The sequence below is a fragment of the Penicillium psychrofluorescens genome (genome assembly GCF_964197705.1).
Source record: "Penicillium psychrofluorescens genome assembly, chromosome: 1".
NCBI classification, from domain to species: Eukaryota; Fungi; Ascomycota; class Eurotiomycetes; order Eurotiales; family Aspergillaceae; genus Penicillium; species Penicillium psychrofluorescens.
Window position 1 is genome coordinate 5,871,180 of NC_133439.1, and position 18,127 is coordinate 5,889,306.

The 18,127-nt window shown below is 46.6% G+C and overlaps 2 protein-coding genes across 2 annotated transcripts; both read right to left on the bottom strand.

Annotated features, from left to right (window-relative positions):
- Window positions 1–1,883: 1,883 nt before the first annotated feature.
- On the bottom strand, window positions 1,884–3,580 carry PFLUO_LOCUS2225 (uncharacterized protein; the record flags this gene model as incomplete). The annotated part of the gene is made up of 2 exons (XM_073779343.1): window positions 1,884–3,302; window positions 3,359–3,580. The coding sequence occupies 2 exons, from the start codon at window positions 3,578–3,580 to the stop codon at window positions 1,884–1,886; spliced, it is 1,641 nt and encodes a 546-aa protein (XP_073636307.1).
- A 9,592-nt stretch (window positions 3,581–13,172) lies between these two features.
- On the bottom strand, window positions 13,173–13,685 carry PFLUO_LOCUS2226 (uncharacterized protein; the record flags this gene model as incomplete). The annotated part of the gene is made up of 2 exons (XM_073779344.1): window positions 13,173–13,316; window positions 13,393–13,685. Coding segments are annotated over 2 exons (437 nt in total), but the record flags the coding sequence as incomplete, so codon positions are not given.
- Window positions 13,686–18,127: the final 4,442 nt, after the last annotated feature.

The window sequence follows — 18,127 nt, forward strand, 5'->3', positions numbered from 1 at the left end:
GAGCGCTACCTAAGGCGATAGTGCCTAGCACGTGATATGGGTTCTATAGATAGTAGGGACTCTTTTTGTTTCTTTTCCTTCTTCTTCTTTCCCTTCTCTAACTTAGAAGTCCCATCGTCCATAGCACTCGATTTGAATAACTACATCGTTTTCTCTTCTGATCTGGCTGCCTGGTCACACCCTGTTATGGGACCTTCGTACGAAGTCCTATTGTGGTTATACTCAGCTGAAGCTTTGTGCGCTGACCGCCTTTCTATTCTGCCATGTTTTCCCCTTACTATGTTTTCCCCTTGTTTCTTCCTTTCTTCTTTAACGAATCCTTCTTGTGTATAGGACACTCCATTAATTGATACAATTTGGCTTGTTCCCCAACACACCCCCTACCTTACTTATATTATATAACTTAGTCTTAACTAGCTTCTTAATCGTCTTAAAGCCGTTCCGCTTAATAATACTATAGAGACAAAGTAGACCGACTAGTAGTCATTATTAGTAAAGGTAAATATATAATACTAAAGACGTAAGATTTGCTACACCTTAACTAAGGTACGCTTCCTTACAATTTATATATATAGAAGCCCTTAGCGCTAGGAGGCATTTTAGAATCTCTAAATAGAAGACCTAAAGCTTATACTAATCTAAGATGTAAGGACTCGATAGAATTCTACCTTCCTAATGCTTTATCACGCAAAGCGGCTCCGTTCTTGCTTTAGCTATTTTTGCGCGGAGTATGACTATAAAGAGTTGCTATTAAGTAAGGAGGAGTAGCGCTAAATTGACTATCTTCTCTATATTACCGAACTATTCTTTCTTTATACACTTTAACCACCTAGCATGCCACCAAAAAGTGCTGAAAAACGCCAGAAATCGCCAGGACGAGAGGGCAGAATTTCACTAGCTTTAAAAGCTATCAAAAATAATGAGATACCTTCTCAACGCCAAGCTGCGGCTATATTTCAAATCCCTGTCACTACACTCTAGGACCGGCTAAATGGCGTAGCCTACATGGGCGGTACACGCAATGGCCGCCATAGATTAACTCAGGAAGAGGAGGATTCGATTACACAATGGATATTCTCTAAGGATGCACGTGGAGCAGCGCCTAGGCCAGCTACCGTTGGAGAAATAGCCAATATTCTCCTCGCAGCGCGTGGCTCTATATCACCACCTACAGTCGGCAAAATTGGCTATCAACCTTTATTAACCGCCGGCTAGAGCTTTGTACGCGATTCTCGAGGCGATATTACTATCAAAGCGCCCTAAACGAAGATCCAAGGCCTTACGCGCGTGGTTTACGACCGTACAAAGCGTTATCGATGAGAACGGTATTTAACCGGAGGATATCTATAACTTTGATGAGACAGGCTTCGCGGTGGGCTTATTCGCTACAGCTAGGGTCGTTATCCGCGCTGAATAATACGGTCGGCGAGCTATTTTACGTCAACTATCTTATGAAATTTACCACTTTACAAACACTTTTAAAAAAATACCTTACATTTTCCCACATCTGACTTATACGACCAAATAAATGTGAACATTATAATCCGGTAGAGAAATCACCGAATTATTATTCCTTTGGTCGAGATTATTACGTCCTGGGAACTTTCAATTCTTGATGGGGGTGCACGATCAGAGAAATACACCGGCTTCACCATGCTATTTCCAAATGATTCAGTTGCTTACAAGCTCATGACAAAATTGCCAGACCGGGAACAAGGGAAGAAAAGAAATGATGTTTTAAAATTGAGTCGGCTCAGTGTTTATCCAAGCACGAGTACCCCAAGAGATTTGTACATGATCAAGGACATCCAGTCTCACAGAATAATCACAAATGACTGATATAACTTCGAGGTACAGACATTTCTGGACATATTTCCAAGCATCTAAATCCCCCGAATAATGTCTGCGGCCCTTTCCGCTACAGCATACACCGTAGCCACCGGGTTTGCATGTGGGATAAGAGGAATGATACCAGCATCGACGATGCGCAAGTTCGAAGTACCGTAGACCGTCAAGTCCTGGTCAACCACGCCACAGTCAGAGCGTGGAAGCATGGCAGTAGTTCCACACGTGTGATATGTCGCCAAGGCCGAGGCACGTAAGTCATTTTTGATATCCTGCAGATCCGGAGCACCCACTGGTTCACTTGGTTGGAAAAAAGGCTTCAGAGCCTCAGCAGTAGTTAGCTCGTGTATGGTACGAACGTGCCGCGCGAGAATCTCAACATCCATTTTGTTATTAAGAAAGCCGGCATCGACTATAGGCAGTGCGTCAAACTCTTTTGATGATATGTGCGTACTGCCACGCGAGAACGGGAAGCTTGTGATAGCACCTAGGAGGGCGAGGCTTGAAGACTTCGCTGCTAGAACAATGGATGCAGACGCTTCATTGGGGCTTTGAATGATTGATCGAATTGCTTTGTGGGACGCACCCTCAAGCTCGGGGCCGGCCTCAAATAGTTCCTTTTGCTCTCTGGGATCTATCCGGACAAAAGCTAGTGCTTTAAGTCCTGGTTCGATGCCCTTTAGGCTTGACTGCGTGTTCAAAGGAGCTGGGATGATACTCATTAAGTGGTTCTGGAGATTCTCTCCGACTCCAGGATGGTCGATCACAACTGGAATTCCCAATTTAATCAACCGCTCTTTACTCCCGATGCCGGATAACTCCAGCAACTTGGGGGTATGGAAGGCGCCAGCTGCCATGATCACCTCTTTGGTTGCTTTGATGGTTGCGGTCTGACCGTTGTAAGTGACTTCTGCCCCAGTGGCAGTCACATTCTCTCCTGTTGAATCAAAAAGAATCTTGTGCACTGTAGCCTCAGTCATAATAGTTACGTTTGAACGGGCAACTGCTGCTGCACCATATTCGTTATTTGCACTGCTGCGCAGGCCAGTGTCTGAATTAATTGTGGCAGTGTAGGCACGGGTGCCAATTGTTTTCTGTTCCCCCAGGATATCAGTGTTAAAGTTGTAGCCCTTGGCACTCAATGCATCATTCCATGCTTGGAGTAGCGGAGATGCGACCTTGTCTTTCAAGGCAGGATATGTAACTTTGATGTTGTGCGCATCTGGTTTGGGCTGACCTCTATTGTCCGCATGCGAAATGCCATTCGGAGAAGTCACAGTGTAGCTCTTCTGAAGATACGGTCGGAAAGACTCCCAATCCCACTTCGGGTTTCCGAGCTTTGCCCAGGCATCTATACCAGCCGGCGACGGTGGGGCGTAGGCCAATCCGTTTATTGCGGAAGATCCGCCCAGAACCTTACCAGCCGGGTGCTCCCCAGAGCGATCGTTGAGGCCAGGCTGGAAGTGAAGCCAGTCAGTTTTCTCTCATTTGGAAACTTTGTGATAGAAGTGACCTGCGAAACGATCTTGAACCCCCAGTCCAGGTCAGAACCAATCAAACTGTGCCATGTGCCCGGGTTCCGGACCTCGGGGTCTTCATTGCGATCGGGGCCGCTTTCCAGTACAACAACGGTCGAAGCTGAACATTCGGACAATCGGCTAGCAACAACGAGTCCGGAAGTTCCACCGCCGACGATGAGATAATCGGCGGTGGACGGAAGAGCCCTCATAGCCATGGCGTTAGGTGTTGATGGAAAAAGAAACAGGAGGGGTCGGGTCGTCAGACGAACCAAATAAGAAGAAAGACATTGGATCCTGTGTAGTTCCATGTATTGTTACTGTATTACAAACATTTGGATTGGGTGGGTGGGGTGAGGCGGAGAGAGGCTCAACTTGGATACGACCCTACTACCTAGAAAAGGAAAAAGGGGTAGTGGGCAGGCAGGCCCTTCGTATCCTCGTCATTGTCATGGATCTGCACGCCGGATAACTCTGTTGGTATATCGTGATGCCAGCTGACGTGAGAGAAAAGCGGTGCGGTGCGGACGGCTGACGCACCCAGGTTACTGTTCGCTCTGGAACGAAGGGCTATAATGGACGAAGTGGATCCAACAAGGTGTGATTAGCGGGCCTAAGGCGGACCGGGAGCCCGGCGATACCCACAAAATTGCTTATTTTGACCATAACGATAGCGCGATCAACCGCCGCTTAAGGGAGCGAAGATATTTCGCAGGTCTCGATTGGTGCTGCGTGTGGCTAACTATGCAGTGCCGCAAGGCAGCCAAACTTTGCTGGAAGCTAAGCATTTTTACCTAGCGATTTCTAGGTCTGGCTGCGCATAGCCCGCGCGGCGAGGTAACTTGCTCGGATCTTTACCGAGCTCTTCCCTCCTCGCCTGTTATCCGTACTTGCCACCTGTCCGGTCTCCAATAAGACAGGGAATAATTAGCTATTCAGGCCCTTAACTGTAGCATATCGGTTCACGTGCTCGGCTCTTAACCGTAAGCATAAGATCTAGACCACTGTAATTGTGCTCTACGTTCTTGGGCACTTGATTTGTAAGCACTGCCCCACGTGTAAAACTACCGTACAGCCACATGTAACGTCGCTATGGTACTAAAATATTTGTGAGTTTTTCCCTTGTGGATAGGCTTCCATTTGGTTCACGTTGTTAAGACCCTCAAGTCTCCTGCTTCCACTAGAATAAGATAACCGCTGCAAACCACGCGGTGCTGTGACTACTACAGTCCAACATATCCTTCAACTTTTCGTTACGTTCTCAAAGCGCAGAGGATAAACGCAGTTTCTGAAGATGACGCCAACTGCCACTGCACGGAAAATCTTCGAAAGTATCAACGCCCTAGATGTGCATACGTTGTCTGCAGATGAACGGAAGCAGCTAGGTACTGCTGCCCTAGAATTGCAGCAGAAGGTTGAGCTACCATGGGACACTCTGCATCGCCTTGTTTGGGTGGAGGTAAGTTTCCGAAGTTCTTTTGGACCCCCAAACGATACTTATTCGGTTCCAAACATGTAGCCCGTTCTAGCGGCTTGTCTGAAGATCTTTATCGACTTGAAGCTCTTCGAAAAATGGGTTGCGGCTGGTGGGGGAGCTAAAACGTCCGTAGAGCTCGGCAGCATGGTCCACGCTGATCCCGCTTTGATAGGTAGGATACTTGATCTTTTTAAGCTCACTTCGTTTCTTGAATCATGGTTAACTGACCTTCCTGCATGCAGTCCGCCTGATGCGTGTTGTGGTCGCTCTTGGCTTAGCACAAGCACCAGCGCCGCATCTTTATGCGATGTCCGGCTTTACACGCTCTCTGGCTTCACCTACTCAATCGGCCGCCATCAGGTACATGTGGGCTCTTCAGCTACCCACTTGCCAGGCGCTTCCCACATTCTTGAATGAGAATGGATACGAGAACCCCAACAATCCAGAGGCGTTGACGGCTTTCAACCGTTCTAAGGGGACAGAAAACAGACTCTTCGATTACTTGCGAAGCCACTTGGATGAACAAAAGGATTTTGCAAGCTGCATGATTGGATACGCTGGGAATCTCACGCCTTGGACTAGTATTTTTCCTACTGAACAGCTTCTAGGATGCGATACCGATAACGTACTTGTTGTTGATGTTGGTGGTGGCGTTGGACATGATCTGCTACACATCGCAGAGAAGCATTCCTTGCCCGCAACTCGTCTCATTTTACAGGATCTGACTGAGGTTGTATCCGCGGTTAAGGGCTCCGATAAATTTCGTGTCTTGGCTCATGACTTCTTTACACCCCAACCTGTGAAAGGCATGACCACTGGATGGAGAACTAGATATACTATACTGACGCTTGCGCTTAGGAGCCTGCACCTATTACCTTCACTCGGTCTTGCACGACTGGCCGGACGCCCAAGCAGTACAGATTCTTTCGCAAATAAAAGAAGCCATGGACAAGAAAAAGAGCCGCATTCTGGTGCATGATATCATACTTCAGCCACAGATGAACGCTCCACTGGCAGCTCAGTCTGATATTCTTATGATGGCGGCATTCAATGCTGCCGAACGGACAGAGGAAATGTGGAAGAACCTTTTCGACCTTGTGGGCCTTCAAATAGTTGACGTCTATTCGCACTCTTCGTCGCCCCAAAAAATCATCGAGTTGCGTCTTGCTTGATGCTGTTAAAGACCGCCCATGCCCTTTTACTCTAGGTATAGGGAAGGATATTCGGTAGCCTCATTATCAAGGTTAAATGTTGACGAATGAATGTCTAGGGAACCAGACGTCAGCCGCGTGTTTGATTTTCCATCGATTATGAGCGGAGAAAATAGATTAAAAAATATAGAGGAATTGACTTACTTAAAGAGGCCACTTTACGACAAATAATCGTACGTAGCTGTAAGTTCTTTCATCGTAGCACAGGATCCTCATTCACGAACCAGAGTTCCATAAGCACGCTAGAGTTCCGTTCACATCAAGGGTACTACTAAATAAGGCCGTTGCTCGAAAAGCGAATTATATTTCAAATAGTTGTGAATGTGACCAGCCTGAGGAGCGCTGCCTGAGGCGACTGTGCCTGGCACGTGATATGGGTTCTGTAGATAGTAGGGACTCTTTTTGTTTCTTCTTCTTCTTCTTCTTTCCCTTCTCCAACTTGGAAGTCCCGTCGATCATAGTACTCAGACTGAATACCATCTTCATCGTTGTTTTCCCTCCTGATAGACTGCCTGGTCACAGTGAAACGTTCAGGTATCGTTCGTAATATGCTTAGTTACGTTCAGCTCAGTATTGTTACGAATTCTACCTTGTCCACTATTCGATGTGCCCCTAATCTTGTTTATGGCACCGTAGGTAACCACGCCCCTGGGGCAACACATCAATCCCAGTCACAGGCAACACCTAATCGAACATCCAAGGTCTTTGACCTTCGTTCAGGACCCTCATTTAGATCGCCTAGTAGGCTGAACGCCAAATGCAGGGGTAAAAGAGCTGCGGTAGGCGACTACCAGTTTCGAGTCCTCAAGACAACCCCCAGTACCCAAGCGTGCTTGGCCCGGCGAGGATCTTTGCCAAAAAGGTCAAATATACAGCGTGGAAGTAAGTACGGGTGTTTACTTGTACAGATGACAGCGTGTCCGATTCGGAATATATGGAAGGCGGTCATGGCTAAGCCCCAGAGTTCATTTCCAGATGAATCATAAAAAAGTGTGACAATTGTGGTTGTGGCGGAGTTGGCCCCTGAATAACGTGACAAGGCCCACAAACTAAAAGTTGACCCTCAGAAAACTGTCTTAACCCGGTGACCGCTACTTTCGCCCTGGGAAAAGGGTAGGCAATACAACCTCAATCACTCGTTCGATGCTACAATGACGGCCCAGGAACATCATGAGCTTCCGCTTTTGAACTCATCGAGGCAGCCTTCCAGAATAAAAGCGCATTCACGCCAGTCTTTGCTCACGGAATGGTTTGACGACTGGTGGCTGTTCGAAATATTTTGCGCCTTGCTTGCCACAACCTGTTTCGTTGTTCTAGCAGCAATTTTGTCACATTACAATGGGAACACTGTGCCGCAATGGGGGGCCGTTTTGGGTGCTTCTATAACCCTAAACACTGTGGTGTCTTTGCTTTCAGTAACTGGGCAAGCTGCCTTGTTGGTTCCTGTTACTGAGAGCATCAGTCAGCTGAAATGGCTATGGTATTGGAATCACGAGCGTCCCCTTACCGACCTGAATATGTTCGACCAAGCCAGTAGAGGTGCCTGGGGTAGCTTGGCCTTACTGCGCAAAGTCCATATCAAGTAAGAGGCCTGGTTTCTCTATACTAGTTGTTGTATTAACGAATCTTCGCGGTCTAAGACAGATTGCCTCGCTTGGATCATTGGTAGTGATTGGCTCCCTGGCCCTAGATCCACTTTCCCAACAACTTGTACTTTACTCAATCAAGGAGAGGCCCGATCCGCACGGGAGTGCTTCTGTGCCTGTCGTCAAAAAGTGGAGTGAAAATGGTGTAAACCAGAATTTGGTTATGACTTCTGCTGGTACGTTCCCTTTGCTCATACACATTTATGAAACACGCCTCTTACATTTATGTGCTTGGCTAGCAAATCCTCAACCCTACAATTTCATCAGCTCTGCTATGAAGGGGGCTGTGAAGACCGGACTATTTAGTGGCACTACAATAGTCGATCACATTGCCCCCAGTTGCTCAAATGCGAATTGCACATTCCCGACTTACCAATCTCTTGCGGTCTGCATTTCATCCTCCGACGTCAGCTCCCACCTGAAGAAAGAAATCTTGACGAACCTCACCGAGGGCGAAGGCTTCAATGTGACAAGGTTCTCATTAGCACCCAACAACTATCTGGAAGATTCTGCTGGAATACCAGGCCTTGCGAATATCAGTACCGCGACGATATCCAATCCTTATGCAGCCGTATCACACGACGCACAGCCACTACCGTTAAACTTCACTCATTCGATAGCCTTCAATAATGCAACGACATCGTCCCCCATCGCTGACTTTTTCTTGATCTACAAAAATGTTGAGGTGAATGAAAAGGACGCGCCGCAAGAGATCGTTGCGGAGGAAATCATATTCGAATGGTGCTTGCAGACTTATCTTACCACTGTCATCAATGGTACTGCGAAGACCACATGTCTTCCAAATGCAATCGCGGGCTTTCAATCGGACGGCGTATATCTTACTCCAAACGAAAACCATGTCTCCAATCCGACATGGGGCGTTGATTTGGACACGCATTATAGCCTACAACGATATCTGTTTAGTCTTTTCAAAGGAGAGGTCACGGAAAACTTTGCCAGGCTGTTCGCCACAACTGATGCAGTGCAAGCCTTGTATGAGCCTTTCAACAACTTGACTGGCAATTCAACCTTACTATATGGCGCGGGAACTGGCAAAGAGGGGTTCAAATTAATCCTTTTCAATATAGCCACAAGCATAACGAATCGCATGCGAAGTGTATCATCGACCAAGACGGATGGATTATCACTAATTCAGGTCATCGTGGTCTCAGTTCAATGGCCTTGGTTTGCCGCACCGGCTACCGTCCTGTTTCTCGGACTGTCTTTCTTTATTCTGGCCTTGATCCAAAACAGCCGCCTTATAGCATGGAAGTCTTCTATCATTCCCGTTTTGCACGCCTTGTCTCCAGATTTGACCCACTCTACCGGTGGAATGTGCTCCCCAAACCATCTTCACGCTCAGGATGGAGTCATGACGGCGAAACTGGAACAAGATGATGATGGTTTCAGGCTCAAAGGCACAAATTACCACAGAGCAACTTCGTCCAATACGTAGGGAGGTAAACGTCTCTCTTATTAGAGGTCATCCCACCTACTCGATGTGTCCAAATGTCTTTGACGAAGGCATCGACATCGCGGAGTCCGCTGGTCAAAGCAAGAAGCGGCAGGAAGCGGCAGGAAGCAGCCATCAAGCGCTTGTCCTTGTATGATTGAAATCTCATGCTAATTTGGTTTCAAGGAAGGGGAACGGTCATTGTTGATAGTCTGGCGTACAATTAATGAAAGATGAAAGCTACATGATAAACGGAGGGTATACATGTGAGAACCCACATGATGTATCTGCGTTTCCCGAAACGCGAAAGAGCTTTTCTCTTTTGCTTTCTCCCGCTGCATCCCGTATCTAGAGTCGACTATACTTGTTTCTTATTATCAATTGTCCCTCCCGACATTCTATTTGTCTCTGTGTATTCGTGAGATATGAGAACTGCACACAATCCCGGGCTAAAAAATGTTTTTTTCTGGAGTTCATAACAGCACTTCGGAGGTGCCGGGTGGGGGGTGGAGGGGCTGTTAGAACCCCAGCACTCCCAAAGTTCTCGGTCACGTCGATTGGTTGTGGCCAGGCTGACTTTTCTTTCCTAAATACACCCTCTATGTGGCTACTATCCTCCTTGTTCCTGGCGCCTGGATTGCTCTGACCTTCTACCGACGATCTCTGCGGGCTCTCACAAACGCTAGCTATGATACTCGCTACGCTGCTTATCCCTCTTTAGACCCAGAGGACCCTTCCGCTACGGACTGCCTGGTGGACACTGAGGCAATTGCAGACACACTCCGTCTAATCACGGAGAACGAAGGCAAAGATGTCCTACTCTTACAGCATTCTTATGCAGGCATACCCGGAGCGGCCGCGGCTGTTGGGCTAGGTAAATCGCAACGATTGCAGGAGGGCAAAGCGGGCGGCATAATAGGGTTTGTGTTCATTGGAGCTTTCATGGTTCCCGAGGGCCTCAGCTGTGCTGGTTTACAAGGCGGAAATCTTCCTCCGTGGATTCTACTCGATCAGGTAGGATCTATGCTTATTTTGGTTTCGACTTCTGGAGATCCCCGCCCACGAGACAAAACACTGACTATGGGTGCTGCAGCCATCGGCCAATTTAAATGTCCCTGACGACCCCATCGACACAATTTCTAGCGCCACCGCTACCCGCGAGAAAGAAAATCACAAGGATTTCAGTACCATAGCGAGGTTACACTTGGCTGGACGGTAGTTTTACACATGGGGCAATGCTTCCAAATCAAATGCCCTCCAAATCAGGTACCCAGGAACGAATGGTGATTTACTAACCCAATTTACCATGTCCTAAGATCTTACGCTTACGGTTATGAGCCGAGAACATTAGCCCAATGTCTATAATGGTTCAAATAGCAAACAATTCTTTGTTTTATTGAAGACTGGAGAGGCGACAAGAACGGGAGGCGGGAAGGGAGAGCTCGGTGAGGTCCCGACAGAGAGTTTACCTCGCCACATGGGTCTAAGCCCAAATCTATATTGGTCAGGAAAATGCTTTAGCTTCTCAGACAAAGTTTGGCCGGGCTCCTGACCTCTTGCTTGGCCCTTGGTGGGTCTACTTTCCTCCATAGCCCCTCGTAGCGCAAGATACGCACTACGTCCGAATTATCACAATGGGGCCACGCTGACTTGGCTTTACTGCTCATCGCTTACCCCTGCCGTCTTTGTAATATAACACGCCTAATCCTGCACCACAACATAATCCTTCTCGGCAGCCTTAATTGTTGTCAGATTCACGTGGAATCTGCCCTCATGAGAATCAAAGGCAGCGGCGTATCCCTTTCTATCTTGCTCCAGAGTCTCACGCGGGTGACAGAGAGTTTACTTAAATCTAATCAGCAGCTCCTGTATCAAGTCTTTTTTCTTTGCCATGACAACAACTTGCGGCGTCGTATACAACGGAGTCTTATTTCCAGGGGTGGTATCTGCAAACAACGCGTTCGTGAAAACTTGGTTTCAGAAGCAAAATTATAATTATATACATAGATCTGGGATACTGATACGCTTCGTCCGCAGCGGAACCAATTGTCTGCAACACCGGCGAGACATATACCACCACCGGCACATATGGAGGATGCTACAATCCATCCACTAATACCCTTGTCGGCACCTCTTGCTCAGGAGCAACCCTGGCTCTTCAGAGCGACTATGTCATGAACTGGTATGAAAATATTCACTCAAGTATCTCTATTACACAATCTCAGCGCTGACAAAGTGCCAACGGCAGTGGGCCCTACTCTTGCGACTCCTATAAGATCTATCCGACGACCGCAGCTCCCAATTCTGATGCTGTGACGTTGTTCACTTGCATAACAGACTGGTCTGCCAACAGTATCCACCGCACCCTGCCTGCACAGTACACCAGCGCGAATGTTACAACGGAAGTTTTGGAGACAAAAGCAGTCGCTACTGCCACCACCAGTGAGTCATATGTAGTGTCACCCTCAAGCGGGAAGTAGTCGTTAACCTTCATCCTATAACTCCAGCTACCGTTAACCGTGCGGCCAAATATGGTGCCGCCGACTCAAAAAGCGCTTCAGGAACCGCCAAACTACCTAGCAAAAGCTCGGGTATATCTACTGGTGCCATCGCCGGTATCGTCATCGGTTGTGTGGCCGCCATCGCTATTATCTTGGGTCTGTTCCTGCTCCGCAAACGCATCCTGGCCTACTTCGGTCGCCGTCCAACAACGGATGGCTCTTGGTCACCGGCATACTTCCCACCGGATTTTCAGACCAACACCGGCACAAATGACGTCTCTAAAACGCTGTCAGATACACAGACAAAAGTTTCTCCTTCCGAGATGTCGGATTTGAACGCTATTCATGAAATGGGATCACCTTGTAACCTGGCAAACCGGCAACCTGTTGTGCATGAGCTGGGTTCATGAAGTGCCTGGTTATAGAAATTTACACCTACGTCAAGTACATAGCTGGAAGTCTCTACTCAGGGAAGGTTCTCTCTCGCTCTTCCGTAGACAAGCTGTGATTACGTTCAAAGCGAGAGTAGTCACTAGGCCAGAAAGAGTATATTATAACTGCCGAAGTCATATCAACTAGGATGCCTAGGAACGAGCAGCCTGCTTGCCAAAGTTAAGACCGTAGACATCCATGAACACCAATTGAAAGGCCTCGAAAAAGGGTATACATATGCTGGTACTGTAATGGTATGTAGGAAGTACTCTTGTACACTGAAAAATCAACCAGTGCTAGTAGAATCAGCCAAGATATTATTCTTCACTTACAGGGGACTAATCTTTAAAGCCGGTGAGTCCTTCCATTAAAAAGCGTCCACGGTCCGTGTCGAGTAGCGGCATTCGTCAGTCAGTCGAGAGTACGCCATCGTATACATTGAGAAAGTACTCCTAGCCATTAGCATTGAGAAACTGGGCTCCCAGTCTCAAACCCCATACACTCGGATAGATCCCAAATAGACGACTGACAGTATGCTTCGCCGTAATTTAGATTTGAGATCTCAGCTGGTTCCACTTTTACCCACCCAACGCCAAGTATATACCTTTATTGATAATTTAACGGTCGAAGGGGATTATATACGCAAACGAAGTGATATTTCAGAGTCCCCGTCTCTTTACCGGTGCCCGCATTGGCATTACTGAGTTCGCTTATTCTCAACCTCATCTGATTGATAGTCGGTACTGTTCCCATTTATTGTTGAGGACCAAACAACGCAAACCAATTAGCTCAATAGAGCTGAGTGGTGGCATCAAGGCAAGGCTTGCCTTGGTTATGAGATGTTCTAACTTTCTGCTTTTCTTTTTTTGGGGGCAGGACTGATCTGCTATGCGCATGCTTTATCATTACCGTAGACACAGAGACGCAGACAAAATAAACAAGGATAAGGGCATGTTTCGCCGAAATAAACAACAAGTTGTCGTCAAGTCTTAACGAGATTGTGGCTTCGATAATCTGAGTTTTCTCCAAATGGGGCCGATCGCATTCAATTGCCCCTGTTGATGGTGCAATCCTTTTGTTTACAATAGCTTTATGCGTTCTTGGTTTCAGCAGTAGGCCTTGTAGCCACGAGCGTCAACCAGTCCGTTGTAGCACTGACTCCCTTCCCCTGGCCGAGGACTTCTTCCTCTGCCTCTGAAATCATTTTGCGTAGAGCCTCGCCCTGTGCTGGGTCCTACAGAAAATTGCATCAGCCTTAAGCACCTGGAGTTATGCCGATTACTTAGCGAATCTGTGAGGAATCCACTTACGGCCGATTTGCAAGACATCTCTAGATAAGACATAAACGACGTCTCAAGAGATACGTTCCGATAATACGGGCTAGGCCTGCGGCGCTCCTCTACCACAGTCTCTAGACCCTGCTCCTCGAGTACACCACGTAGCTCGGAGACCCATGTCTGCCGTGTGCGCAAGTGGACGGGCTTGGCCGTATCATAGGGGAAGATAATGCGCTCTAACGCTGATGATTTGAGGCTGTCGTTAGCTTTGTAGATGCGTGCGCGAGACAGGTCAAATTCAGTCCACTGAAGATACCCTCCCGGCTCTGGCAGTTCAGGTCAGCGGTGTTTTGAAGTTTACATGCACACCAGGCCTGGCCTTACTGATAAGCTTGATGATATTGCAGGTCACCTTCCGTATGTCTGGAGTGACTACAACAAAGTGGCGGATATGAACGATGCTGCAAGGTAGCGCATGAGCTGTGACTGAGCTAGTCGATCGGAGGATTGGACTTACTTAAATGCACCTTCCCACTCGGGGGGCACATCATCGGCAAGCAGATCAAGCTTATGCATCTGCACATTTGGAGGCAACCACTCTTTTGGAGGCGTTTGCACAAGATCAACATCCAGGCCCACGATGGTCGAACCAGGACGTTGATTAGCTACTTCAATCGCCCATAGCCCCGTACCGGTGCCAATATCTGCTATCAGAGAGCCTGGGGTGGTGCCAAGTGAAAGGGGGATCGAGGGATGCACATGCCATCCGAATTGGTTTATGAAGTTGTACTATCAACATTATGGTCAGCCGCCATGGCAGGAGAGTATTGAACATGAGGGCCCTTGGCAAGTAATGGTTGCAGGGGCATCCTAGGATAATAGAAAGATTTGCGCGGGTCATACGTGCTGGAGATTGAGGCTGCAGAAACCAGATAGGTCAGTGTTGAGCATTCCCTTCGCGGATCTTTTACAATTTTCCGACGTACCGGGCCGAGGATAAAGAATCGCGATTAAGATGATATCCCAGGGTGGTATTCTGACTCGCCATGATGCGTGGTAGTAAGAGATCCCGGTCGTTTGAAAGGAAATCAGTAGTATGCAGTGGGAGATCAGGAAGGCCACCGAACTTACTTATCGTCCAAGCGCACTCGTGTAGGCGAGCTAGGTTGAACTTAGCCAACTGCGGTGGGGGGCGCTAGAAGGCACTTATACGTCACAACACACGTCACCAGTGAAAAGCATAGTTTTCCTTGAGGAGAAGAAAGGATAAATAAAAGGAAAATTTTCAGCTTTCATACGAGTGCACCAATAGGAGAGAGAGATGGGCCAGAAGGGAAAAAAGGCAAAGCGCGACCTATACCTTAGTAGCAATCCCATCCGGGCCTAGGTGCCATTGTCGCCGCCCGGAGTGGCCCATGAAATTCCTGGGCGCCCCACCCGCCGACGCTTGGGCCCCCCGACCGCCGGCCCCCACCCGCCCCATCACGTGTAGGCCCCCCTAACGCGACCTGGCCCACAGTGCGTGAGCGCCTACCCCCTGATTAGCCCCCGCCCTTGCCCTACCATCCTTTGGCTACTTTACGACTCGACCGCGAAACACAATCAAACATTTTCAAGCCCAAATTATGCATACCAGTAGTAGTACCTTTTTTCAAAAACATCTTAGAATATTAAATATATATATAATCCCGTTGTGCTATAATGGTTTGTGAAAGTTGATAACATTTTGTAGATTTAATCTCGTGGGAAGTGGAATAGGTAGGGCGCTTAAGATGTTTAACAAATTAGAATTTTCTAGACACGGATCTATCTAATCACGAATTTCCTAGACATAGGAGAGCAGCTAATTGTAAGTACCCCACCTTTAGTAACGTGTCCACTTTCTATGTTTTGGATTCATACCCCTTATAAGCCCTAGAAAGATCAGGGTACCCTTAGCGACATTCTTATTATAGTAGGCGAGAGGCTAGCGTCATGCGATAGTTCTACAACTAAATCTACCACCATCTATTAGGGATCGCACCTTATATAGGATCCTAACATCATTACCCATAGGCATTTATATGTGTTAGGGAACAAGCCAAATTGTATCAATTAATGGAGTGTCCTATGCATAAGAAGGATTCGTTAAAGAAAGAAAGAAAGAAATAAGGGGGAAAACATGATAAGGGGAAAACATGGTAGAATAGAAAGGCGGTCAGCGCACAAAGCTTCAGCTGAGTATAACCATAATAGGACTTCGTACGAAGGTCCTATAACATTAGCCCCCTCTGTAGATGAGCGTAGGCAACGATGATATCGTTGACAACATAAGCTAACGACATAAGCATCAGGGGGTATAAGAGGCCTAAGCCTCTGATTCTCAACTCTCCTTCTTCAACTACCCAACTTTTGAGCAGCCCCCCGCCCTATCTCGCCGGTTTTTTTTTTTTTTTTTTTTATCAAATCAACAATCAATTCCGTTTCCGTGATGGAGCTCATCCCCCGTCACCCGTACGACCCCGCTGCGGTTGCCCCTAGCTCAAATCGTTTTTTGTCGATAATCAGCCGTCACTAAGACTAGGGGAACGATTACTACTACGTACGAATCACCGCATTCGGCAATAAGGCTCTGCGAGACCTCTGCCATACTAAGGTGCAGAGGGAGGTGTGGTCGTGGCCCTCGTACGAATTCCTCGTGCGTGTTGTTCGCCATGAGCCCGTGGTCTAGACCTCGCCACGGGAGTACCGCGGGTAGGGATATTGGCTCCGCGACCGCGGGACGGGTAGGTACCCCCTACCCATTACCCATTACCCATCTACCCATTACCCGTCGCGGGTAACCCACGGGTTACCCGCTAACTACCCGTTTCTGCATAAATAACCTGTTTAGGATATGGCAAGACGTATAATTTTGCTCATCCACCTTAATAAAATACTGTTTTTTATAGCTGTTCTAGTCACATCTACGATTTATAAGGCCTTCTAATTACTCCTCTACGAAATTTATGTATCTAGAGCTATAAATCTATAAGAGACTAGTAGTAATTGAGGAGTGACTAAATTTTGTGCTAATAAAATATTATGTTAGTAGAGTTCGCGTAGCATTGTTCAAAACTGCCTGTTGTCTACTAGAAATATATTTTGATGACAGAAGGGAGTAGATACACTTTTCTGAAATTCTGACTATATACCTAGACTATAGCTAAAATTTAGCTAGCTAAACTACGAGATATAATATCAAATCATTTCGATCTGCTCTATTTAAAGATGAACTTATTTATAGCCTAAACGTCTAAAGAGGGGCTACAAACTGGAGGGAAGTAGCTGAATTCCTTTAGAATCATAAAAAAAATTAAAGGAAAACAAGCTACCTGTGGGTTACCTGTAGGTATATAGGTACTTAGCGGGTAATCTATGAGTTACCTATCAACTACCCATTATATGAGCTAATAATCTTAGGTATAATAGATAAGGTGGGTTAGTTATTTCTTTTTAGTTTTGACTTACAAAAATTACTAAAGTCTACCAATACTACGCTTTCTATTTTCTACTTACCCTCATTTTTCTCACTTTGCCTTTACTTCCCTTCCTACTATGTCTCAAAGCTAAGGATCTTAGTTTTCTATAGCATTATCATCTTACATAGATGCTAATAACATAGATAGTCTTTAGATTATTTAGTCTGATTTAGGCCCTAATCTTTCGTTTAGTTAGTAGAGCTTTACATTAGTTGCGTCGTCAGTCGCTGGTTCTGATTTTCTACGGCAATCTATTCCTCCCCCTCTGATTCCTACCTCCCTACAACCCTAACGCGTCTATCTGGATCGAATCAACGCGTATCTCGTCTACTCTAATATGACAAAGGATGATTTTGTGATCTAGTGGCTCTAGATAGACTTTAGGCAAAGGAAACAGATGCGGTGGGATGCTCGATAGTAGTCTAATGTTTAGAAGCACTTTGACCTAGTGGCTAGAGCCGATGATGGTACACCTAAGGTCATGTGTAAACGCTATAAGCGAGTACTTGATCATCCTTAGTAGTATAGCAATAGCACTACAGCTATGGTTAAGCATTTGAAAGGGATAAGCTGCCGTACGTAGAAGGGCCCTAGGATTAAGCAATTCCTACAAGAGGTAGAGTTAGTCTATGATCTATATATATTCAAGCTAATATTATTTGATTCACTAGGCTATACGCCCTTCGAATGGCCTAGTATTTACCTAAGAGGCCTAGGAAGCAAGCTTACTTCAGTTTATTACTGATTCCCAGCTTCCATTCCAAATCCTAGAGCATCCTAACTTTCAAGACCTGATTCATATGGCCTAGGGTACTCTATCTAGTCCACATATTCTATCTACAAAAACAGTCCGACGTCGTCTAGGAGACACTATGGCAGAACATCAGAGATCTACCCTATAGAAGCTACTAAGTAATGGAAAGCTATCGATTGCTCTTAATTGCTAGACATCTCCCTTCTAGTAGGCATTCATAGTAGTTACTAGCTATTTTATCGATGAAGATTAGAACTATTAGGAGATACTTCTTAGCTTTGAGCTACTTTATAGGCCATATTCTAGGGTCAATTTAAGCGTTGTTCTTCTAGAACTACTCTAGAGACATTAAATCACTAACTAAGTGCTTATAATAACTATAGATAATGCATCAAACAATAGCACTATGATGTCGAGTATTTAAGACTCGATTAGGTGTTAGGGTGTTAGGTGTTAGGTGTTAGGGTGTTAGGGTGTTAGGTGTTAGGTGTTAGGTGTTAGGTGTTAGGGTGTT